The sequence below is a fragment of the Sciurus vulgaris genome (genome assembly GCF_902686455.1).
Source record: "Sciurus vulgaris genome assembly, chromosome: 4".
Lineage (NCBI taxonomy): Eukaryota > Metazoa > Chordata > Mammalia > Rodentia > Sciuridae > Sciurus > Sciurus vulgaris.
In genome coordinates this window covers 38035944-38063287 of record NC_136464.1, presented here as the reverse complement: position 1 = coordinate 38063287, position 27344 = coordinate 38035944, and the positions used below count along the sequence as shown (strand labels likewise).

Below are 27344 nucleotides of genomic sequence, written 5' to 3'. Positions count from 1 at the left end.
GACTGTGCTGATGGTTAAGCCGTGGCTCTGGTCTCCATCCTCACATCACTGCGCTGCCATTCGATTTGCACTCAATCAGGCCATCCCAATCTAATGGACAAATCTCAGATCAATGCAGCTTATCTTTTCTCCCTAGACATTCTTGTCTTCTTTCATTTGGTGACTTTGGATAGAGTTTTATCTGCTCTTTACTTATTTATTTATAGTTAAGGTTATGCTTCTGGTACTTGCCATTCAGAGTTGCTTCTGACACAGAAGTGGAGAGCCAGTTCTCTTTGAAATGTCTTCTCCATAAAAATATGGTTGTCTAATCTACTGAACTTCTCTTCTCCCCACCCCTTTATAGTGGTTTACTTTCCACATATCAGCAAAAACATTTGACCTTTGGTTTTTTGGAACTTAGCATGATAGTCTCCTGATCAAAACTACATATATATATGGTTGTGATTCTCCATTCTAGCCTTCTGAGAACTTCTGGCCAGAGCAAATACATACATGCAGTACCAGATACTTGTGCAAAAATTTAAGCAAATTCTGGTGTTTTTATTTAGAGCTTGGCCCATCAGTTTTTCATCTCTCTGGGCTTATTTTCCATCTTTCTTCACTCTACTCAAATCAAACTATGCCTTGCTTCTTCTACAAGCCTGGTGTTTCCCTGAATCCTTGCATTCCAAATACACATCCCTGAAGTTTCAACTAACCTGCTGCCTTCTCCCTGAAATTGTCCTAGGTCATCCCATTTGGAAGTAATCCAAACTCCCAGGAGACTCTTACCTCTCTTGTAGGACTTCGCTTTGTCTACCTTATCTTACAGCTATTTACAAAATGTCTTATCTTCTCTATCAACAATAAATTACTAGTACATAGGGGTTATCTCTTTTTCATCTTTTTGTTTCACAGAGTGGTCAGTATCATTGATTTGTAGAATTAATAAATAGCTCCCATTTGCAATGTGAACTATTTGTTCTACATTTGGAGCCCAAAACATGTTATTAATAACAGATAATCTTCTATCATCCCTTTTGGACTCCAAGGTAAGCAGGGAGGTGGAAACCTAGTCAATGAACTAGAACAGTACATAAGGAGAGTTTTTTGCTTTAGTGTACATTCAGGTGCCTAGGATTCATCCAGGTACATCACAGGTTTATGGCAGAAATATGAATTCCATACTGAGCCAAGTGATAATCTAAGGCTACAAATAGAGGACATCAGCACCTCCTGCTGGAAGAAATAGGGTATATAGGTACTGACAGAGGACCTACTCCAAATGGTAAGGAGTACAACTCCTTTATTGTCTTTGTTTGGGTGATTCTGTTCATGTATACCCATGAGTTCAAAGCACAGTGAGTGAAGCGTCACCAGGATGGTGAGATAGTTCCAGGGGCCTTCTTAAGCCTGAAAAGAAACATTACCCAAGATAATCTGTGAATGGATAACAAGACCTGAGAGCTGAAAGCATAATCAGGAGAATCTTCCGAATTGGGATTAGGAAAAATGGAAACAATTGGAGAACTAAGCATCTGAGCAAAGAGGAAAGAAGAAAGAGGATGAGGGTTGGGGAAGCAGAGTGGGGGTGAGTCTCTGATTAGCAAAGTTGGTGATCTTGGGAATCACAAGCAAAGAAAGGAGTAAGGTTTGGATTGTTCAGGCAATTTTGGGAAAGTAACTGCTTAGAGAAGAAAATTACATACAACCCAAGACCTCCAAGATCTCATTCCTTATGTAGCTTTATTATGCTCAGTGAAACTTTCATTTCCACACTCCATTTCACAAGTCAGGAAGCCAAATTATTGCTTCATTTACTCATTCACAACTGACTAAATGAAACATTATTGAGAGATGTATCCAATACTTGGTTTTAAAAAGATGTCCACTCTTCATAGTTATTATAAAGATGTTAATTCTTCCCCTACTTGCAGTTAAAACCCAATTGATTTTTTTTTTACTTTAGACAATAGACTTAAAGCATATATGGAAGAACAAACAGGCAAAATTAATTTCATAACTTTTGAGATAGAATGCTTAGAAAGGGTTTTTCCCTACTGGCCATGAGAATATATTATAAAGTTGACATAATCGAGTCAATATGGTCCTACCACAGGAATTAATAAAATCAATTAAACAGAGTCATTAATCTAGTTATATACACCAACATCTAAAAGAACATAATATATAATGAAGAAAGCATTACAAATGAACAGGAAGAAATATTATTTAATAAATGGCAGTAAGAAAATTATTTATGGGCAAATCAGCTTATAGCCTCACATTTTGCACAGATAAATTCTGTGTATTAGAAAGAAAATGTAGAAATCAAACTAAGAAAATATAGGTGAATTTTGTCATTTGCTACATAGTAAATGACCTTCTAAATATGACAGTGTAAAAAATTTTAAAAATATATTATTTACATTGAACTTTTAAATTGAAATTAACTTTTAAATTTAAACTTTTAAATTGAAAATAAGATTGTTAAAACTAAATTACAAACTGGAAAATATGTGCAACAACGACAATACTCAATAAGTAAAGGACTTCTATAAGTCAGTAATAAAAACACCAACAAAATTAATTTCAAGATACATAAACACACAATGCACCAAAAGTAAATATATTACTGAATAGTAAGCATTAATGAAATGCAAATCAATATAATAAATATTCTCCAATGATGATGTTTTTCAAATAATAACATTCTCTGCTGGCAAAGAATTTAATAAGAAAAATGCTCTCATGTACTACTAGTAAGAACATAGAACTTTTCTGCTCAGAGATCTTAAGATAACTAATAAGAGCATTAAAAAGTTCACATCCGCCAGGTGTGGTGGTGCATGCTTGTAATCCCAGTGGCTCTGCAGGTTGGGGCAGGAGAATCGCCTCAATTCAAAGTAAGCCTCAGCAACTTAGCGAGGTCCTGAGCAACTTGGCAAGACCCTGTCTCAAAATAAAATATAAAAAGGCTGTCCCAGTGGTCCTGGGTTCAATCCCTGTTACAAAAAATATATTCATATCCAGGCTTGAAACAGGAGACTTTGATATCCCAGATGCTCCAGCCTTGACTGGTAAGTGGTGATTACCACCCTTGAGTTACTCTAGCAGTAAAGTAGGGAAGTGATGCCCACAGCCCAACATTCCAGAATCACAGGACCCTCTAGAGCACCTGGAGGGGAAAGATGTACACAGGAACTCAACCTAAGCCTGCTCAAATGCATACCTTTCTGAGCTCCCAAGAAGATTATGTCCAAGATGGCCCAGGACATTTCATTTGAATGAAGAGGAGAGTGTGAAGGTTGGGGAAGCAGGGTCAGGGTAGGTCCCTATGGTACAGCAATGAAAGCCATGAATGAGCTGCCTTTATTCAGATTTCAGCTCTGCTTCTCACTTAGCATTGTAACCCCTGACCACTTATTTGACCACTTATTTAACCACTCCAAGCCTGTTTTCTCACCTGTAAAACCAAGCATAATATTGCCTACCTTATTAAAGTATTAAATGCAAGAAGACTTGCTATAGCACAGACAAAAAAATATTTGATAAACATTCACCTTTCTATTGCCATTGTACTCTTTCTAGTTCTGGAGGTTAGGCGACCATTCCTCATCAGGCCATGCAGAGGCCAAGAGCACTGCTAGACAGTTGCCATCAACTTTCTCTGCAAGGGGAATCTCTTTCTGCCGCGCAGGGCCTTCAGAGATAAAGCTCCTTGAAGCCCAGGACCATGAAGTTTTACTCGCTCTGTAGGAATCCAGGTGAGCATCCTGGGTCCCAGGCCTTGGCCGAGGGCTTCTTAGGGGCCTAGTAGAGTCAGTGTTTGTGTGAGAACCAACAAGGAGATGCAGACAATGGCCAAACTCCTTTCTTACCAGAAACCCTGCAGTTCATACTAGCTCATCCCAGAGAGGTTCTATCAGGCTGTCCTAGAACAAAGCAGGATGACTTTGTCTCAGAGCCAAGTCATAGACCATGGGCCAGACTCAGCTACCTTGGAGCTATTGGATCACAGAGAAGCTCTAAGACCATGCTCCACCTACACTCTGCTAGGGGCAGCCTTGTGCAGGGGCATGCTGGCCAGGAGTTCCTCAAAACTTTCACACCTGGGGTTCCCTGTAGGAGGGGAACAATTACCAAACTCTCAGCTCTGTCAATAGAACGTGAAGAACCTCTGTTCTCAGCCTCCCCAGGATGATGGCAGCCTCTGCTCACAAGGATTTCTTGCAGAAACTCACTCCGTGGAATGCTGTGATCTTGGTGGTGGCTGTGCTACTGTGAGGGCAGAGCTTGATCCAGGATAGGTATCAGTTCTAGAAGTCCCCTCTGCCCCCAGTGAGGAGTTTCCCAGTGCCTTTGGGATCATAGATATTCAAGAATATGTGCAATCACAACCCCCTATTCCTCACAGTCAGGGAGAAGTCAGTACCCCAAAACTTAGGCTTAGGGCTTGACCCATTAGAGTTTTGCAAGGGAGGTATGCACAAGTGACCAGTCCCTGAGAAATCAGATGACTAAGAAAGGAGTCCAAGGAAGCAGGTCAACAACTTAGAGATTTATGGAATATGTTACTATGGACTAAATTATGTCCCCCCACCCACCCAAAATCACATTGAAGTAATAACCATAATATTATGGTATTTGGAGATGGAACCTTTGGAAGTCATTGGGTTTAGATGAAGTCACAAGAATGGAGCCCTCATGATGGTATTAGTGTCCTTAGGCTGGAGCTGTGGTTCAGTGGTAGAGCGCTTGACTAGCAGGTGTGAAGCACTGGGTTCGATCCTCAATACCGCATACAAATAAATTAAAGGTATTATGTCCATCTAAAACTAAAAATATTTTTTTAAAAAAGAAGGAACACTAGAAAGATTGTTTTCTCCCTCTACATAACACTCTGGGCAAGAAGATCCTGATTAAGCCACTCTTGGGCAAACAGCATTCAATTTGCAATACTGAGTCAGTCCCAGTGTATGCTTGGAGCTGCACCCAGCACTGGGCACATCTTTGAATAAGACCAACCTACTCTCTGCACAGAGTTTCCCACATAGCAGGAATTAGATTGCACCAGGAATTACAGGTGCATTGATAATTGCAGAAAAGGCTTGTTGGCAAGAAAAATAAAGGTCTTCATCCACTTCACTCAGTTTTTCTAATGAAGATAATCTGAAAATAGGTATCGGACATAACAAGTTATTTATACCTAGTCTCCTGAGAGGTAATGAAAGGTTATTTTGGAAAAGGTCGGGAATTCTTCATGGTGGTGATTTACTCTGAGTGTCCTCAAGGCTGATCAATAATCCATGTCAGTTTTATACTCTGTGGGCACCTAAATCCTTCCTGAACTTTACCTACTTACTAGTTCTTTCTATTTTACCATTGCTGATTTAAATAGCACTTGTGAATTCATTCATTGTCTCTAAATCTTTGTCTTTCTGTGTAGAAGAATCCTTAACTCTTCAGTGGATCCTCTCCCTTTACCAATTAGCTCCCCCTCGATTTTTTCTGCCCCACTAGGTCGTTCTTGAGAAAGTTGTTCAGAAATGGTAGAAAATGCAATTTCATTGCTGATGCCATTTGCTGAAATCTGCCCACATTCTTCCTGTGGCCAAGAGCAAGCTTTTCCCTGCCTGCCTCTCCAAGCTGATGCTGTGGAACTGAATATTGGCATCTCAGCTGAAGTTCCTATTTCTATCTAGCACTAAGCCATGCCCATAATAATGTTCAATAAACGTTTGACCAGTTGGTAGAAAATCTGTTTATTTTCTGACCCACTGCGTCCCATTGCCCTGACTCATATGCTCTTTTTTCCATATTTTTATTGGTGCCTTATGGTTGTAAATAATGGTGGAATTTGTTATTGCATATTTGAACATGTACAGAATATGACAATATAATTTGGCCAGTATCATTTCCCAGTGTTTTACCTTTCCTTCCCTTTCTCCCTCCCTCAGTCCCCATTCTCTACTCTATTGATCGTCCTTTGATTTTCATGAGACCCCATCCCACATTTCTTTTTCCTTTTTTCACCCTAGTTTCTACATATGATGAAAGAAAACATGCAACCATTGGCCTTCTGAGTTTGACTTATTTTGCTTAACATTATGGCTCAAGTTTCATCTATTTTCATGAAAATGACAATTTCATTTTTATTTATGGCTGAATAAAACTCCATTGTGTATACATGCCACATTTTCTTTATCTATTCATCTGTTGATGGACACCTAGGTTGGTTCCATAGTTTGCCTATTGTGAATTGTGCTGCTATAAATATGGGTATACACATATTGCTGTAGTATGATGATTTTAATTCTTTAGGACATATACTAAGGAGTGATATATTTGGGTCATAGGATGGCTCCATTTTTAGTCTTCTGAGGGACCTCCATACTGATTTCTATAGTGGAATTTACCTTCCACCAACAGTGTAAAGTGCTCCTTTTTCTCCCCATTCTCTCCATCATTTATTATTGTTTGTATTCTTTTTTTTTTTTTTTTTTTTTTTTTTTTACGATAATGTCAAGTTTAATCTGCCAAATATACAAGTTGAATTTGTGGAGCATGTTTTGCCTGGGTGCTGCACAGTAAACAGAGGTTTTCGTTGAAATGATCGATGGGTAGGGTTAAAAATGGGCACTAGCCCTTGGCCAGATGGGTGGGAATGAGGCGGGGAAGGGCAGAAGAGAGGCGTCAGAGGGGACTGGCCAGGGACGAGCCATGACCCTCAGGGACCCAGGAGCACAGGCTCCCAGATAACAGCCTCTCTGAGTGAGCACCCAGGCAACACAGACTGGGGCTGGTTGTCACAAACTTATCAGCAGCTTGCCCTGGCACGACCACCGACTAACGTGCACTCTACCGGACAAACGGAAGCTCTTCTTACCCCACCTCCCAGGTGCCCCCCGCCCCCCAACCAGGGTTCTGAATTCTAAAAACAGCAAAAACATTCAAATGGTTACATATGAAATGCTGTCCTGCATCTTTCTGTCTCAAAGATAGCAGCTGCCCCCTCCCCCCCAGCCCCCCACATCCCCCCAAACGATTTCTGTGCCAAGATGAAGAGGAGGCCCCAGGCTGTGGGGGGCTCCTGGCCGCGAGGGGCTGCTGCAGTGGCACCAGGGCGCAGGGCAGGTGGCACAGCAGGGGTCCTGGCGGCACGGCCCAGCCCCTGGCCTCTCCTCCATGGCCGTGCTTACTTATTCAGTGAGAGCGACTGCATCCGTTTTCCTGACAAAGTCGCATCGTCTTTTGCTTTCCTCTCCTCTTCTTTCTTCCTTGCCGCCTCTTCCCGCTGTTTCCGGATGATGGCCAGCCGGGCAAGGTCAGCCTTGGCCTGCTCTGTCTTCCCAGCTAAATGCATTTTCATGTAGCGCTCTTTTGCTTTCTGCTTCTCTATTTCTTCTCGTTCTCTCCTTGACAGCTCTTTTGGCCCATCCAGATCCAGCTGCGTGACCTTTTTGGTTGTCTGTGCCACCCGGTTGGGGTTCTCAATGTCGATGAGCCCTTCTACGCCTTTGCGCTTTTGCTGGTAGTCATCATCTTCATCCTCACTCTCATCTGAGTCTAGAGATTTCTTCTCCTTTTTGGGGTCACCTGCAGCCCCATCACCACCTTCTTCTTGTTCCTCTTCTTCCCTGGCCTTCTGCTTTTCAGCCTGGAGCTGGGCATCGATCTCCTCTGGGCTCGTATACTGTCTTGCCCGGCCTTTGTGGCCTCCCTTTCTCCCTCCTTTAGGCATCGCGGCTCCGGAGGCTGCGGCCTATTGTTTGTATTCTTGATGGGTGCCCTTTTGACTGTAGTGAGATGAAATCTTAGGGTAGTTTGGATTTGCATTTCCCGAATTGCTAATGAAGTTGAACATTTTTCATATATTTGTTGGCCTTTTGTATTTCTTCTTTACAAACATGTCCATTTGTTCGCCTGTTTATTAATTGGGTTGTTCTTTTTTCTGTGTATGTTAAACTTTTTTTAGCTCTTTAAATATTCTGGATATAAATCCTCTGTCAGAAGATTAGCTAGCAAAGAGTTTCTCCCATTCTGTAGATTCTGTCATCACATTCTTAATCATTTCCTTTGCTGTACCAAAGCTTTTTAATTTGACGTCATCCCACTTTTTAACTTTGGGCCTTATTATCTGGACTGTAGAGGTTTTATGAGAAAGGCATTGCCTGTGCCTTTATATTGGAGTGTTGATCCTGTTTTCTTCTAAGAGCTGCAGTTACTGGTCTAATTCCTAGATCTTTGCTCTGTTTTGAGTTGATTTTTGTGCAGGGGGAGAGTTAAGGGTCTAATCTCATTCTTCTACATACAGATGACCAGTTTTTCTAGCACCATTTGTTTAAAAGGCTGTCTTTTCTCCAATATGTTTTTGGCACCCTTGTCAAGGATCAGATGACTATACATGTGTGGGTTTGTCTCTGTGTCTTCTACTCTGTATCACAGGTCTATTTATCTGTTTTTATGCCAATACCATGCAGTTTTTGTTACTACAGCTCTATAATATAATTTAAAGTCAGGCTTTATTATACCTCCAACATTGCTTTTTTGGCTTAGAAAAAAACTTTGACTATTCTGGGTCCTTTATTCTTCCAAATGAGTTTTAGGACTGTTTTTTTCTAGCTCTGTAAAGAAAGTCATTGGTATTTTGATGGAGATTCAATTGACTCTGTATATTGCTTTTGGTATAATGACTACTTTAACAATATTAATTCTGCCTATCCATGAACATCTTTCCATCTTCCTGTGTCTTCAATTTCTTTATTCAATGTTCTATAATTTTCATTGTAGGGCTCCTTGATTAGATTTATTTCTAGGTTTGTGTTTTGTTTTTGTTTGTTTTGTTTTGCTTAAACTATTGTGAATGGGATTCTTTTCCTGATTTCTTTCTCAGCAGATTCATTATTGGTATACAGGAAAGTTATTGATTTTTATATGTTGATTTTGTAATTTGATACTTCGCCATTTGTTTATTAAGTATAGAAGTCTTTTGGTGGAGCTCTTTGGATCTTCTAAATATAGGATCATATCATCTGCACACAGTGATAATTTGACTTCTTCCTTTCCTATTTTTATACCTTTAATTTCCCTCTCTTGCCTAATTGCTCTGGCTAGAATTTCTAGTACTGTACTACATATGAGTGGTGAAAGTGAATATCCTCATCTTCTTGCAGATATTAAAGGAAATGCTTTTTTTTTTTAGTGTTTTTCCCATTCACTATGACATTGGTTTTGGGTTTTTCATATGGAGCCTTTATGATGTTGAGATAGGTTCCTTCTATTCCTAATTTCTTCATTGTTTTTATCATGAATGAATGTTGAATTTTGTCAAAGATTTTCTCTGCATCTATTGAGATGACTGAGTGATTTTTGTCCTTAATTCTGTTTATGTGATGAATTAAGTTTATTTATTTGCATATGTTAAACCATTCTTGCATCCCTGGGATAAAACCAACTTGGTCATGATGCACAGTCTTCTTAATATGTTGTTCAATGCAATTTGCTAACATTTTATTAAGGATTTTTGCATCCATGTTCATGAGGAATGTTGCTCCATAGTTTCCTTATCTGGTTTTGGTATGAATGTGACACTGGCTTCATAGAATGAATTTGGAAGTGTTCCATTACATTTCATGGAATAATTTGAGGAGCACTGGTATTAGTTCTTCTTCAATGGTCTGATAGAATTCAGCTGAGAATCCATCTGGTCTTGGGCCTGTCTTTGTTGGAAGGCTTTTATTGTTGTTTATATCTCATTGCTAGTTATTGATCTGTTTAGGTTTTCTATGTCCTCTTGATTCAGTTTTGGCAGATCATATGTGTCTAGAAATGTATTCCTTTCTTCTCAGTTTTCCAATTCACTGGAGTATAAGTTTTCAAAAAATACCCTAATGATCATCTGGATATCTGTGGTATCTGTGGTGAGGTTTCCTTTTTCATCTCCAATTCTATTAATTTGGGTCTTCTCTCTTTTTCCTTTGGTTAGTTTGGCTAAGGGATTTTTTAATCTTATTCATCTTTTTAAAGAACAAACTCTTCATTTCATGGATTCTTTATATTTTTTTTATTCTCAATTTTATTGATTTTTTACTTTAATCTTAACTATTTACTTCCTTCTACTGGTTTTGGAAGTGGTTTGTTCTTCTTTTTTAAAGGCCTTAAGATGAATCATTAGGTTGTTTATTTAGGATCTTTCTGATTTTCTTACATAGGCACTCAGCTGTAAACTTTTACTTAGAACTGCTTTCATGGTGTCCCAGAGATTCTAGTATGTTGTATCACTATTCTCATTTGATTCTAAAATTTTTTTAAATTTCTCCCCTGGTTTCTTCTATCATCCATTCATCATTCAAGAGAGTGTTGTTCAATCTCCATATTTTTATATATTTTCTATATGGTTTTTGGTGTTGATTTCTAATTTCATTCCACTATGATCTGATAAAATGCAAGGAATTATATCTTTTTTGTATTTGTTAAGAGTTGTTTTGTAGCCTAAAATATGTTCTATTTTGGAGAATACTCCACATCAGGCTTATATACTCTTAAAGAACTAATTTTAGGTCAGTTATTGAGGTGGGGCAGGTACCAAGGATTGAACCCAAGAGTGCTTAACCACTGAGGCACATCCCCAGCCCTTTTTATATTTTGTTTTGAGACAGGGTCTCACTAAGTTGTTTAGGGTCTCACTAAGTTGCTGAGGCTGACTTTGAACTCACTGTCTTCCTGCCTCAGTCTCCCTAGCCTCTGGAATTATAGGTATGCATCACCGCACCTGGCCTAGGCCAAATTTTTGACAAACTATCCCAATCTTTCCAATTCAGAGACTCCTGTTTCTTACTATTATCAGCATTGTTTTCAAAGAGTACTTAGTATGTGCAAAAAATATGGAGTTCCCAATTATTCAAGTGTGTAATGTAGACTATACTGGAGCAGAGGGAACGCAAAGGCACTTGACACAAAAGGGATTGAGGGTGGAAAAGATGAAGCATTGGGTAGGTAAGGAAAGGACTGAGTCAGACTTTAAAAATTAGTAAGAGCAGTGAAGGAGGAGAGAGGACAATCTAGACACAGAATATAACATGTGCAAAGACACAGAATGTGAGAGATTGTGGCACCCTGAGGGTTCAACATGGCCAGAGGACAGGTTGGAATGAGAGTCTTAGGAGATAAATCTACTTTTCTTTTCTTTCTTTCTTTTTTTTTTTTTTTTTTTTTTTTTTTGCCTACTCTTTTCATGGGTAAAACAGTGGGTACATTAGATCTCTAAAAAAATTCACTACCAAGACAAAACATGGCCTCTATTCATAATTATCAGTCCCCCCTGCAAAAAAAATATCAATTGTGAATTTTTAAAAATAGAATTCAGGGGGTTTCAAGATGGCGGCCTAGAGAGTGGCTGCATTTCATGTTGCTCCAGGACTCAGGATTCAAAAGAGGAGATATTGAGACACTTGGGACCATCTCAAAGCAGCCGGGTGACTCTCACCCATTGGGAAGGCGTCCCAGATGGGACGATGGTCCCGGAACGCAGGAAACTTTGTGAAGTAGAGCTGCCGGCGAGACGCCCCTCCCCCAGCTGGAGCAGTGAACTGGGACAACTGGGAGCGCCGTAAAGGAGGCCGCTTGGCACAGCGCTGGGACTCGGAGCCACCACTGGGGCTCCGGCGGCTGCCCAGGGGAGGAGTGGCGAGGAGAGCTGTGTGGACTCAGAACACTGGGGCCTGCCCTGAGGAGGAGGAGGAGGAATGTGGCCACATGGATTCGGAGTGACTGCACCAGAGCTGCAGGCGGTTGCCAGAGGAGAAGCCGCGCGGCGAGCTGTTTGGACTCAGAACGACGCTTCTGAACCCCGGGGCCTGCCCTGAGGACGAGGAGGAGGAAGAGGAGCGCGGCAGCTTGGATTCGGGTGACTACACCAGAGCTACAGGCGGTTGCCAGAGAAGGGGCTGCGTGGCGAGCTGTTTGGACTCAGACCACTTCTGAACCCCAGGGCCTGCCCAGAGGAGTAGGAGGAGGAGGAGGAGGAGCGAGGCGGGTCCTTTGGACTCGCAGTGACTGCATTAGCACTCCAGGCGGCTGCTCAGAGGAGAAGGCAAGTGGTGAGTTGTTTGGACTTAAAGTGACAGCTCCTGAACACAGGGGGGCTGCCTGGAGGAGAAGCGTGGTGGGACGCTTGGTCTTGAGTGGCCGCACCAGAGCTCCGGGCGGTTGCCCAGAGGACCCGTGCAGCGGGTCACGTGGATTCAGAGCCACTCAGAGCGAATGCTCCTAAACACCTGGGGGGTTATCTGGAGAAGGAGGAGGAACGGGGAGGGTCACTTCGACTCGGAGTGATTGATTGCCCAGGGCTACGGGTGGTTGGTGGGAGGAGGAGGCACGAAGTGAGTTTCTTGGACTCCTAGTGACCGCACCGGAATACTGGGCGGCTGTCTGGAGGAAGAGGCCTGTGGCGGGTCCTTGGGACTCAGAGCGATTGTTCGGGGCCCCAGGTGGCTGCTCAGAGGAGGGTCCGCACAGCCAGGCGATTAGGTGCAGAGCAGGGTCCCAGGATCTAGGAGGCTTCTGGGTGGAAGAGCCGCACAGAGACAGGCTTAGGGCGGAGCGAAGGTTCCAGGCCTGCGGGCAGATTCTCTGAGGAGGGGCAGCCTAAGGAGATTCATTTGCAAAGGGTGAGGCTCCCAGGCCCAGGAGGTAGGGCCGGGCCCCTGGGAACTTTGCAGAGGAAGGCAGCCCAGCCCAGGCGGTAGCTGTAAATTGAGGGGAACCTCTAGGAGGGAACTGACCAGCGAGACATCCCCACTGGGTAAGTCTTCCCTGCTGGGTGAGGTTTCCCCACAAGGACGGTAAAACCAGAGACTCAGGCCCAAACAGGCCTTGCCTCAGCCCGCAGCCTAGGTCCCCTTTGGATGACCATTGGTTAACAAGTGGAGGCACCTCTGCCCACTAGCAGGGATTATACCCCACCTGAAGGCCACCACTCCTAGAGAGGCAGCTTCCTTGTGGAGCACCGCATTATCAACTTCCTCCAAGACTTCAGCCTACTGAAGGCTAAGGGGGAATATATATAGAAATCTTCAGGGACATTGTAAGTCTATAGAGGAAATCTGCAATATCTCAGCGGTCCACTGATACCTGAACAATATGAGAAAACAAGGAAAGAAAATGCTGCAAACAAATCTAGATGTTACATCAATAAAACCCAATGACAACATGGCAGAAGAAATGACAGAAAAGGAGTTCAGAATGTACATAATTAAAATGATCAGAGAAGCAAATGATGAGATGAAAGAGCAAATGCAAGCATTGAATGATCGCACCAATCGACAGTTAAAAGAGCAAATACAGGAAGCAAAAGAGCATTTCAATAAAGAGTTAGAGATATTGAAAAAAAACCAAACAGAAATCCTTGACATGAAGGAAACAATAAACCAAATTAAGAACTCCATAGAAAGCATATCCAATAGGATAGAACACCTGGAAGACAGAACCTCAGACATTGAAGACAAAATATTTAACCTTGAAAACAAAGTTGAACAAACAGAGAAGATGGTAAGAAATCATGAACAGAATCTACAAGAACTATGGGATATCATGAAAAGGCCAAATTTAAGAATTATTGGGATTGAGGAAGGCCTAGAGAAACAAGCCAAAGGAATGAACAATTTATTCAATGAAATAATATCAGAAAATTTCCCAAATCTGAAGAATGAAATGGAAAATCAAGTTCAAGAGGCTTATAGGACTCCAAATACACAAAATTACAACAGACCCACACCAAGGCACATTATAATGAAAATACCTAACATACAAAATAAAGACAGAATTTTAAAGGCTGTGAGAGAAAAGAACCAAATTACATTCAGGGGGAAACCAATACGCATATCAGCAGATTTTTCAATCCAGACCCTAAAAGCTAGAAGGGCCTGGAACAACATTTTTCAAACCCTGAAAGAAAATGGATGCCAACCAAGAATCTTATACCCAGCAAAACTTACCTTCAAATTTGACGATGAAATAAAATCCTTCCATGATAAACAAAAGCTAAAAGAATTTACAAAAAGAAAGCCAGCATTACAGAACATTCTCAACAAAATATTCCATGAGGAAGAGATGAAAAACAAAGAAGCAAATCAGCAAAGGGAGGAATTATCCTAAAGGAATTGTCAAATAAAGGAGGAAACAAGTTGTGTCAAACAAATAAATAAACAAAATTTTAAAAATGAACCAAATGACCGGGAAACCAAATCATTTCTCTATAATAACCCTGAATGTTAATGGCCTGAATTCATCAATCAAAAGACATAGACTGGCAGACTGGATTAAAAAGAAAGATCCAACAATATGTTGCCTGCAAGAGGCTCACCTCATAGAAAAAGATACCCATAGACTAAAGGTGAAAGGATGGGGAAAAACATACCATGCACATGGACTCAGCAAAAAAGCTGGAGTATCCATCCTCATTTCCGATAATGTGGACTTCAAGCCAAAGTTAGTCAGAAGGGATAAAGAAGGTCATTTCATACTGCTTAAGGGAAGCATAAATCAGCAAGATATAACAATCATAAACATCTATGCCCCAAACAGTGGCTCATCTATGTATGTCAAACAAATCCTTCTCAATTTCAGAAACCAAATAGACCACAACACAATAATACTAGGTGATTTTAACACGCCTCTCTCACCACTGGACAGATCTTCCAGACAAAAATTGAACAAAGAAACCATAGATCTCAATAACACAATCAATAATTTAGACTTAACGGACATTTATAGAATATCCCATCCAACCAAGAGCGAATACACTTTCTTCTCAGCAGCACATGGATCCTTCTCTAAAATAGACCATATATTATGCCGCAAAGCTAATGTTAGCAAATACAAGAAGATAGAGACACTACCTTGTATTCTATCAGATCATAATGGATTGAAGTTAGAAATAAATGAAAGAGTAAAACACAGAAACTATTCCAACATCTGGAGATTAAACAATATGCTATTATATGATGAATGGATAACAGAAGATATTAGGAAGGAAATTAAAAAATTCTTAGAGGTAAATGAGAACAAAGAAACATCATATCAAAATCTCTGGGATACTATGAAAGCAGTACTTAGAGGGAAATTTATTTCATGGAGCGCATTTAATAAAAGAAGTAAAACTCAACAAATAAACGACCTAACACTACAGCTCAAAGCCCTAGAAAAAGAAGAACAGAACAGCACCAAAAGTAGTAGAAGACAGGAAATAGTTAAAATCAGAGCCCAAATCAATGAAATTGAAACAAAAGAAACAATACAAAAAATTGACAAAATAAATAGTTGGTTCTTCGAAAAAATAAACAAAATTGATAAACCTTTAGCCACACTAACAAAGAGAAGACGAGAGAAAACCCAAATCACTAAAATTCGGAATGAACAAGGAAATATCACAACAGACAGGATTGAAATACAAAACATAATTAGAAGCTATTTTGAAAATCTATACTCCAACAAAATAGAAAATTTCGAAGACATCAACAGGTTTCTAGAGACATATGAATTGCCTAAACTGAACGAGGAGGACATAAACAATTTAAATAGACCAATTTCAAGTACTGAAATAGAAGAAGTCATCAAAAGCCTACCAACAAAGAAAAGTCCGGAACCAGATGGGTTCTCAGCCGAGTTCTACAAAACCTTTAAAGAAGAGCTCATTCCAATACTTCTCAAAGTATTCCATAAAATAGAAGAGGAGGGAACCCTACCAAACTCATTCTATGAAGCCAATATCACACTGATACCTAAACCAGACAGAGACTCATCAAGGAAAGAAAATTTCAGACCAATATCCTTAATGAACATCGACGCGAAAATTCTCAACAAAATTTTAGCAAATCGCATACAAAAACATATTAAAAAGATAGTGCACCATGATCAAGTGGGTTTCATCCCAGGGATGCAAGGTTGGTTCAACATCAGGAAATCAATAAACGTAATTCACCATATTAATAGACTTAAAGTCAAGAATCACATGATTATTTCAATAGATGCAGAAAAAGCATTTGATAAAGTACAGCACCCCTTCATGCTCAAAACACTAGAAAAAATAGGGATAGTGGGAACATTCCTTAACATTGTAAAGGCCATTTATGCTAAGCCCATGGCCAATATCATTCTAAATGGTGAAAAACTGAAAGCATTCCCCCTTAAAACTGGAACAAGGCAGGGATGCCCTCTTTCACCACTTCTATTCAACATCGTTCTTGAGACTCTGGCCAGAGCAATTAGACAAACCAAAGAAATTAAAGGGATACGAATTGGAAAAGAAGAACTCAAACTATCCCTGTTTGCTGATGACATGATTATATATTTAGAGGAACCTGGAAATTCCACCAGAAAACTCTTAGAACTCATAAGTGAATTCAGTAAAGTAGCAGGTTACAAGATCAATGCCCATAAATCCAAGGCATTTTTATACCTAAGTGATGAATCTTCAGAAAGAGAAATTAGGAAAACTACCCCATTCAAAATAGCCTCGAAAAAAATAAAATACTTGGGAATCAATCTCACAAAAGAGGTGAAAGACCTCTACAATGAGAACTATACAACACTAAAGAAAGAAATTAAAGAACACCTTAGAAGATGGAAAGATCTTCCATGTTCTTGGATAGGAAGAATTAATATTGTCAAAATGGCCATACTACCTAAAGTGCTATACAAATTCAATGCAATTCCAATTAAAATCCCAATGACGTGCCTTACAGAAATAGAGCAAGCAATTATGAAATTCATCTGGAAGAATAAGAAACCCAGAATAGCTAAAGCAATCCTTAGCAGGAAGAGTGAAACAGGGGGTATTGCAATACCAGATATTCAACCCTACTACAAAGCAATAGTAACAAAAACGGCATGGTATTGGTACCAAAATAGAAAGGTAGATCAATGGTACAGAATAGAGGACACGGACACAAACCCAAATAAATACAATTTTCTCATACTAGACAAAGGGGCCAAAAATATGCAATGGAGAAAAGATAGCCTCTTCAACAAATGGTGCTGGGAGAATTGGAAATCCATATGCAACAGAATGAAACTAAACCCATATCTCTCACCATGCACGAAACTAAACTCAAAATGGATTAAGGACCTTGGAATCAGACCAGAGACCCTGCAGATTATAGAAGAAAAAGTAGGTCCAAATCTTCACCTTGTTGGTCTAGGACCAGACTTCCTTAATAGGACTCCCATAGCACAAGAAATAAAAGCTAGAATCAACCACTGGGATAGATTCAAACTAAAAAGCTTTCTCTCAGCAAAGGAAACTATCAGCAATGCGAAGAAAGAGCCTACAGAGTGGGAGAATATCTTTGCCAATCATACTTCAGATAGAGCACTAATCTCCAGAATCTATAAAGAACTCAAAAAACTCTACTCCAAGAATTCAAATAATCCAGTCAACAAATGGGCTAAGGAAATGAATAGACACTTCACAGAAGAAGATGTACAAGCAATCAACAAACATATGGAAAAATGCTCAACATCTCTAGTAATAAGAGAAATGCAAATCAAAACCACCCTAAGATTCCATCTCACCCCAATTAGAATGGCGATTATCAAGAATACGAGCAACAACAGGTGTTGGCGAGGATGTGGGGACAAAGGTACACTCATACATTGCTGGTGGGGCTGCAAATTAGTGCAGCCACTCTGGAAAGCAGTGTGGAGATTCCTTCGAAAACTTGGAATGGACCCTCCATTTGACCCAGCTATCCCACTCCTTGGCCTATACCCAAAGGACTTAAAATCAGCATACAACAGAGATACAGCCACATCAATGTTCATAGCTGCTCAATTCACAATAGCCAGACTGTGGAACCAACCTAGATGCCCTTCAATTGATGAGTGGATAAAGAAACTGTGGTATATATATACAATGGAATATTACTCAGCCATAAAGAATGATAAAATTATGGCATTTGCAGGCAAATGGATGAAATTGGAGAATATCATGCTAAGTGAGATAAGCCAATCTCAAAAAGCCAAAGGACAAATGATATCACTAATAAGTGGAGGATGACACATAATGGGGGGGAGGGAAGGGTTAGTGTTAGGGTTAGAGTTAGGGTTAGGGAGGGGGGCAAGTATGGAGGAAGGAACTACTGTATAGGGGGTAAAGAGGGGTGGGAGGGGTGGGGGGAAGGGAAAAAATAACAGAATGAATCAAACAACATTACTCTATGTAAATTTATGATTACACAAATGGTATGCCTTTACGCCATGTACAAACAGAGAAACAACATGTATCCCATTTGTTTACAATAAAAAATAAAAAAAAATAAAAAAATAAATCACCCACAAAAAAAAAAAAAAATAGAATTCAGGCAAATTTTATAATATGATACTTTATTTACAAAATAAACTTATTCTTCAATATTCAACAATAGAATCATTCATAGAAAAAAGAAAACCACATTACTTGATTTTTTTATTTATCTATAAATTATAGACATTTCCCCAATATCTTTACTAATTCTTACACACCATTTTTATAATGATTTTATACCATTTTATATCTACATCTTAATTTACATAACCAAATACCTTTTGATGAAGATGTGAGGTTTTTCTTTCAGTCATAAGTTATACTAAAATAAACTGTCATGATAAATCAAAGTCTCTATCCATAATTATTTCCATAGAATAAATTCTTTTTTTTTTTCCAAGCCAAACTGTATCGAGCTTTATTAGAGATACTTTTCATAAACAAGCATGGTATTTCAGGCAGGACAAGGGCAGACAATCATTAACAGTACACAACAACTTTCAAACTCCCTTCTTGGATGGACTACCAAAATCAGAAAGCCACTACAAAACTCAGTGAAGTCTTCATTTGATGTTCTGAGCAGGGAAAGCTTAGAGTGAGGGTTGACATTTCACTCTAACATGTTGTTTAACAACTTTTCACAAGCCAACCCTGACTTTCAGGAAATGAAATGAAAATGGCAAAAATTATTTATCTATAGATCCACAATCTACAAAAGGAACTACTGCTCTTCTGAGGGACAATATCTCAATGATGTCACTGGAAAGTCCAGATTGCCCGACACACTGGTAAAACCAATTGTTGGGAGACAGATCCCAACAGGCCTGAGTTTAGGAGAGTTAATTCTATGCCGAAGGCAGAGAGGGAGAGGAGGACATAAGATGAATTTGAGTTTTCCCATACAGCAAAGCATTTGTGCCAAGGTGGCTATGTGTGCCAACCTCAGGTAATCCCTCCTCTTGGGAGACAAGAGGAAGTCTCTCAAAACTAGCAGGGAAAGGTGTTTTTCCCCACAGCAATCCATCCAGCTTTGGAAACATTCTACTAGTGACCTATGCTCCTTCCCCGGAAAACAACAATGAAGTGTTCTGTGTACTAACGACATAGCTTAAAAAAAAAAAAAAGTAAAACAAAGTTCTACATTTTTATAAAACTTGATAAAAATAGTATTTCAAACTGTACAGTCACCAGAAGTACACAGTTACCAAAAATGCCCATATTTCACTTGGCATCTCCAGCACCTCAGCTTTCTGTGCCTGGTCTGTTTTGGCATCTCTCTTTTCTGCGGGGTTATTCCTATCCTTGCCAGCGTCAGCTTTTCCCTGTTTTCCTTTGGGTACCTTCTCTCCCTTCTTTGCAGGGGACTTTTTAGGCTTGACCTCTGACTTTGGAGGAGCAGGTTTAGCAGCAACCTTGTGGATCTTCTCCGTGGCTCGTCCTTCACCTTGGCTTCATCTCCTTTAGCATCCCCTTCAGGTTTTCTCTTGGGCATGGGGACGATGTGGCGGGACGACGTGGCGAGACGCAGGCGCTGGACGCAGAGATGCAGCAGGGTGCGGCTTTGGTAGATCCCGGGGGTCATTCTCGCCTCTTGATAAATTCTTAGCAGTGAAAATGCTGAATGAAACTCATTAAAGACTTAAGATATATATTGCCTTATTATTTCCCAGAAGTGTACTGGTTTGCCAATCAGAGTAACTATTTTTCCCTCCAGTATTATTATCATAAAATTTAAAATCCTTTCCAATTTGAATGGCGAGATGACATCCTATTACTTTGTGTCAAAGACTTTCTGAACGTCTAAATTTTGTTAATTGGTTTGCCTTTTTTCATTCGCTTAATTACCACCTCAAAAAGTTCATTTCTCTGACGCTCCACACTTGTCTAGTGTTGTTCTTTGTAAAGTCCTGCACTAAGTACCTTTTCACAATGGTTTATGTTTAAATTATGCTTATTGATCATTTATCTTTGATTCTACCACACTGTCAAAAATTATAATGACAGTAACTCAGTCCATACTTCCCACAATTACATCTGGAACCTCCTCATAGATACGAGTTAGGTGGCTAATTCACTAGTTATCTGGTAACATTCTGGAATTATGAAGTTTTTATTTAAGCCGACAGTCCCACAGTTTTTCCTTTGGAAAGAGCTTGGTGAATGCCATTTGCTCAAATGATTTATTTACATCTAAATGGTCAGTTGACCTACAACATTTTGTGACTCTATCACCATTTGACATACTCCATCTGAGCTGACAGCCACCAAAGGCAATTTCAGTGTCCAGCATTTTTTCTGAGGTTCTGTTGCTAGAGGCATATAACGATAATCATGTGTGAACTGACAGGAATGAAAACCAAGTCTTAGGTTTAAAAAATAGTAGTGATAATAGAGAATCTCTCTAAACTCAGGAATCAATGGGTTTATTCCAGTACTTGGAAAATGTTGTCAGTGTCTAGAGTACACATTATCAGAGTTTTCTTGGGAAAACAGAGCCCATGACAATGGATTTAATGCAGAAAAGTTTATGCTGGAAATCAGTTATAAGGTACGGGAAAAATTAAGAGGCCAAACAAAGGATGATGAGGCAATCCAGAGATTCAAAACTAGCAAACCCAGAAGCCAAGACTACAGAGCGGAGGATGGGAAATTCAAGATACCCCCGAAAACAGAGAAGTGAGGAATAGAACACCCTGACTTACCCTTTGTTTTTATTTTCTCCACCCTGCCTCCTAGGTGAAATGTAGATAGAAATTAGTTGGCCAAGAAACTTGGGAAATGCATTCTAGAAGGGAAGCCCGCTTGAGATTTAAAGTACATATGGGATCTCCTGTCAAATAAGCAAACAAGTATCACAGAATACCCTCAAAGAGTTGGAATGTCGCCATAATAAAGATAATTTTTCTCTGATCATGGAAGAAAGTTTAGTGTCTCACTCTGTCTAGATGTTCAAATTTCTTGTCCTCAAACTCTAGTCTCCCCATGAGTAGTTCCCCCACATGGGCCCAGACCCATTTGTACTTGCCACTCTTGATCTCTGTTTGCACTTTGATCACTGGTACTTACATTTCATCATCTTTGTCCATAGAGGCTGATCTAGACTCTAATCAGCTTGACCTCCATGCAACTTTTCAAAGGCCCTAGACTTTGTGCTTATATCCACATTTCTGACCTTAATCCATCCCTACAATCTATCTGCACTTCCCTGTTCTTTCCTCACAAAATCAATGGAACCAGAAATACAAGTATAAGCATATTAAAGTTATAATGGTAACTAATGTTACAACTAAACTCATGTATACCTATCAAATACTGGAAGGAGTAAGGAGAGAAGGTAGAATGGTATGAATTAAATCCTCACCTGATGCAAGAGGTTAACAGGTAATATTTAAAGTCGATAAATCAAAATGGAGCTACATACACATGTTAATTTGGGACCTGGAAATAAACACCAGAACTGAAAACAGAAATAATTGAGAAGAAATAAAGAGAGTTGCCTTTGGGTAGTGGAGCAGTCAGAGTAAGAAATGGAAGAAGGGTCCATAGTTTTTCATTACAAATCCTCTGTATTCACTGATAACTTTTCCATCATAGCCTCTATACTCAGATTTTGCACTTACTGCCTGAAATATTCTGCTCAGATGTTCACATGTTCATTCCTGCAGTTCATTCAGGTCTTTGCCCAAATGTCACCTTTTTAGTGGGGCCTTCCCTGAGCATCTATACCACTAAACACCTTTTAATCTATATGATTTTCTAATTCATTTTGCTTCTTATCTATCCAGCCCAATTACAGTGTAGCACAGGGGCTTTGTCTGTCTTGTGCACTAGTAAATGCCCAGCACCTGCAACAAGGACTAGAACCACTGACAAACTTCATGAACAAATCATGCATGGATATTATTAGGTGAAAAAAATTAATAACCAATATATTTTTTTTTAAAAAACTCATTTTTTCTTTATTTTTTCTCATTTGTTTTTGTTTTATTACATTTCTTGTAGGAGTAATTATGCCTGAAGTTTTCCAAGTTGGTTACTCTTTTGTATACTTGTCCTTCACATCAGACTGTCCAAGTGCAAAAATTAGTATCACTAGGCAAGAAAGAAGAAAGCTCCCTGGCAAAACATCTCCTACCTATGAGGATACAGGTTTCCCATGATGTCACTCAAGGAAAAAATTTTTAAGAGGAGGTCAAGTTCCAGTGAGGAATGATATAATCGAAAAATATAGTAAATGTCAGAATTTGTTTGTTGTCTCAAAATAAACCAATTATTTAAGTCTAAAAAGCTTACAAGAATTAAAGGTTAGACAGTCTTATTAGCTTAGAGTCTTTTAAATAAGGAAGTCTAAAAACTGCACTTTTCAAGGACCTTAATTCACCGGAGTCAATGTGTTCTTCTCCAAGTTCATTGAAAAGACAAGTAATTCCTTATAAAGTAATTCACAGATACTAATAGCATCAAACAAAAGCTACTCTTTCATTTTTTCAAAGGACTTCACCTTCAACTTTGCTTAGTGAGCCCCTGATCTGCTGGAATCATTGACTCAAATCAAGTAGATAAGACTAGAGTGCAGAAAAAGAAATGCCAGTCTGGGCACAAGGCTGCAATGGTTAATTTCATGTGCCATCTTGACTGATCACCAGGTCTAGTTATCTATTGTATCATTTTAAACATGTTTTAATATCTTTCAGTTTTTTTATCTCAAATATGTGGGTTGCTAATTCTCTTATTTGATCTGTTGACCCTCCCTCAGGGAGTATTTCTCCCTTATAGGTTTGTATTTCACTGCAAGCATGTGTCTAACAGGGATTTAGTGGGGGCTGGGTTGCCTGTGGGAATGTCATGTGTTCTGTATTACAGAAGAGCTGCTACAGAGAGGTTTGGTACTTGCTTCTACATGGGTTCTAGCTCCATGAAGAGGTCTTAGATTTAGTTTCCTGTCTTCTAAGGATCCAAGGTCACAACTTCTGTCCTCAAATATAGATATTAAATCTTCAGCCCCTGGTCCCATAGTGTATTTCCAGACTCCTATGTTCCTGAACCATTGTGATATCAGGTTAAGTAGTTACACATCAGGCATCATATTCCTTAATTGCTTTTGGCATCCAGGGAGTTCTCTTTCATTAGTTTGAGCTTGGCTATCGGATTTAAATTTTTTGTTGCATTATTTTGTCTGTTATTAACATGTACTTGAGATGAAGAATGAAGACAATATGGAGAATCTCAATAAGCCATGTCACCAAAACCCAGGAAAAAAATGTTTTTATAAATTTTTTTATCAAACAGGGAGCATATATTATCTTGACAAAATTCTTACCAGAAAGCAGGGTTTCCATTTCCCAAACTATTTTGTTTCATTTCTTCAGCTGAAATTCCTTTGTTAAAAATAAGCAGTAGATTCAAAATTTGGCACCTGTTATATAATGCGATCTTCAGATTTCCCTTTTGTATATTGCTTTTATCTTGAAGCATTAGACCATAGCTGTTTCCTGTATCATTAAAAATTCATCAGAAGAAATAATTTTTAGGACCTGCATTTATCTCACTGAAGTATCATAATTTAGCAGCCCTTATACTGAATATGGTCATATTTTCTAGTGCTTCATGTAGATAACACTATGATGATTATCATCATACTTAAACATTTGACCATACTTTTGATTGTTTACGTATTTGTAGACATGTATTTACATATATTTGTATTAACTCATTTAAGCCAGTGAGAAATTGGGAAACTTTTTCTTCAGCAAGAATTTAATCTAACTTCTAATGCACTAACAGAAAGAGAATGATTAGCAACTATCCTCCAGTAAACTGCAATGTCATAAGATTATTGTTTGTTTTACCAAAAGTTGTCCCTTGATTATGAGTCATGAGGAGTCAATGATAAAGGAAGCCCTAAATAGATTTCATAAGTGTGTTTGAATTTCACAAGCTTTTCATATCTCCCCAGAAAGCCAAATTCATTTGGTGTTTTAATACACTCTTCCAACTTTACTTTTTGAAGACTGTCCTTCATTTTCCTCTCCACATTTCCAAATGACATCAGTCTTTAAAGTCCCAAATCAATTGCTATTTCTTTCAGTTGCTCACCTTACTAGAATAATTACCAAACTTACACTTCCTCTATGCCAACAGCACTCCTTATACTCTTAGCACATCAAAATACTTCCACTGTGTCTTATCATAGTTGTGTCCATATCGTATCTCCCACTTTCAACTTGATGATTTGAGGAAAGAATCTTTATCTGATCCATCTTCATATGCCCCAAGTACCTAGAACTCTAATTCTGTCCTCAGCTTGGAAAGAACTCAAGGAATCATTCTTATAGAGTTCAATACATAAATGTTAACAACTCTAACCATAGAGTATTATTATTATTATTAACAACCAACAATATGTATTTCTACTTTTAAAGGGTAAAACTTAATTTTTACTCAACTATATTGAGAAATTTTGTCCTTTGGAATGCAAATACAGCCTGGATAACAGCCACCAAGCACTAGATTTGAGGACATCAAAATTTAAGTAAATTTATGTGATTCAGGCAGAACTAAAGTAAAATTCAGAAGCTTGGTTAATCTGATTTTTCCATTTAACATTTAACTAATTTTATCTATAAGATGGCTGAAAATAAGCCTAATTATAATGCTAAATAGAAAAGTTAAATGATTTTTCCCTCTTTGAATTGCTTATAATCTTTTTTAATAATAGTAATAGTCCTTAACTACTTAAGGAATGAATCTAAGCACTAAATGACTTTTTTTTCCCCAGTACTGGGAGTTGAACCCAGGAGTACTCTACCATTGAGCTATATTCCCAGTCTTTTTATATTTTATTTTGAGAGAAGTTCTCACTAAGTTCCTGAGGCTGGCCTCAGATTTGCAGTCCTCCTGACTCAACTTCCCAAGTTGCTGAGATTGCAGGTGTGCACTGCCATACCCAGCTACCAAATGACTAGTTTATATCTACTAGTTTGTATTTTTCTCCTGTTAACAATAAGGTTATAATGGATTGATGGATGAATAAGTGATAAAGCAAGTATATCAACATGTTAAAAACTGATTATTTAAATCAGGGGTTGATAAACTTTCTCTGCAAAAGGTCAGACAGTAGATACTTTAGGTTTTGCAGTCTGTCAAAAGTATTCAACACCGCTATTTTGCAAAAGCAGCCAGACACAGATGGGAATTAATGGTCATGAATGTGTTCCAATAAAACTTTATTTACAAAAATAGATCAAGGAAATTAGAATTGACCAACAAGCTGTAGTTTGTCAACATTTAATCTAAATGGTGGGTATAGAGATATTCACTATGCAATTCTTTTACCTTTTCTGTATATATTGGAAGCAATATGTCCATGAATTATCCAAAGTTTTTAACGATCATGCAAAAAGTTAAATATTAAAAGCTTATAAACTGTCCCCAAGTTTTGGTTCTTATATATGTTCTTTGATAGAGCCCTCATATGATAAAATTTAAATATCAAATTTCCTTAGGTTTTGGTATTAAAATTATCCTGAGCAGGAATAATTGATCCAAAAATGGTTAATCCTTGACAATGGGAAGAAAATTTTCCTCCCTGTTTTTCTTGGTCAAAGCTACAGTAACTTTCCACTTAATTGTGACCTTTTCATTCTCATCAGGAAAGGGGAGGTGAATGTTTTGTGCCACTATTATATTATACACAATGTATGTGCTTTTTTGCAGGTATTTTTACATTCCATTTTTTAAAGCTGACATTATCTAAAGTTGACAACAGTGACTTTTCAAATTATGTTATTTCCCTTTGAATAATTCCATCTACATGGTGTTCAATATAATTTGAAATATTTTCACTTTCTTAACAATGTGGACTTTTTTTAAACTACATTTTATGGAAGTTGTGACCCTGATTACTTTAAAATGTTAAAAGGAATCTAAATTTGTGTGTGTTTAGAATATTATCCGCTCTGGTAAACAGAGCAAGATGACAACCAGACTTTAACACACACTTTAGGATCCTGTGGCCTTCTTGAATTGAGCAGAAAAATATTCTGTTTTGTAGTCACTGCCTTAGTTCAAAATCCAAACCAGATGTTAGGTGTCTTCGTCCCCAACAGAATATTTCTTCCAGCCTATGAAATCATCTGGCCTTAGTACCAACTGCTCAGACCAACTGGTCACTATAGGAAACAAAAAAGTATGAGCAGGGATGAAAATATTCTATGTTGTAGGATCAATTGGGCCACCCCAGTCATAAGTGCTTCCATTGTGATTCCCTGCCTAACTTATGCTTCTTAGCTCTTTTAAATAAATCTCTTGTGTAAGACACTGTGAATCTCTCCAGAGGATCCAAGGATTTGGCCTTTGTCCTGTGCCACAGTCACTTACACTAAACACCCATGTTCCTCATTCTGGGTAGTTATTTTAAGTAAAGAAACCGAGGTTGAGAGGAGGTATTACATGACCTCCCCTCCTGCTCTGAAAATCCTGGCAACCCTACTCTTCTATGTCTGACTCAGCATCACCACTTCCTGAGAGGACAGCTATCTTACAAATGACCACTTTGAGTTCAAACTCTGAAGTCAAATAATCAGAGTTCAGTTCTCACAATTACCCTTATTAGTTCTAGATTTTGGTTAAGCTACTTAATCCCACAGAAGTAGACAGATAATGGCTCCAAAGGGTAAATCCGGGTTTTAAACCCTGGAACCTATGACTGTTACCTTATATGGTGAAACTTTTGTAGATATGATTAATTAAAGGGCTTGAAGTGCAGAAACTATCCTGACTGTCCTAGGGGGCCCCAAATGCTATCACAAACATCCTTAAAAGATGCACAGAGTAGACACCACACAGAGGAGAAGGCAATACGAAAAGGGAGGCAGAGATTGGAGTGATGTGGCCATAAGCTAAAGAATCCAACAGTCACCAAAAACTAGAAGAGCCAAGGAATGAATGCTTCTCTGGAGCCTCCAAAAAGGACCAGCTCTTCCAACACCTTGATTTCAGACTTCTGATTCCCACAACTGTGGAAGAATAGATTTCTGTTGTTTTAAGCACTAAGTTT

At 38.9% G+C, this 27344-nt stretch overlaps 1 protein-coding gene and 1 pseudogene across 2 annotated transcripts; both read right to left on the bottom strand.

The window, feature by feature from the left end:
- Positions 1-7049: 7049 nt before the first annotated feature.
- Positions 7050-7741, bottom strand: LOC306659037 (28 kDa heat- and acid-stable phosphoprotein). Its single transcript, XM_079136279.1, has one exon. It carries the CDS (start codon positions 7724-7726, stop codon positions 7181-7183), a length of 546 nt encoding a protein of 181 aa, XP_078992405.1. The 5' UTR covers positions 7727-7741; the 3' UTR covers positions 7050-7180.
- Positions 7742-19507: 11766 nt separating this feature from the next.
- On the bottom strand, positions 19508-19778 carry LOC306660624 (non-histone chromosomal protein HMG-17-like; annotated as a pseudogene). The gene has a single exon. The product of its transcript is annotated as a non-histone chromosomal protein HMG-17-like (transcript).
- Positions 19779-27344: the final 7566 nt, after the last annotated feature.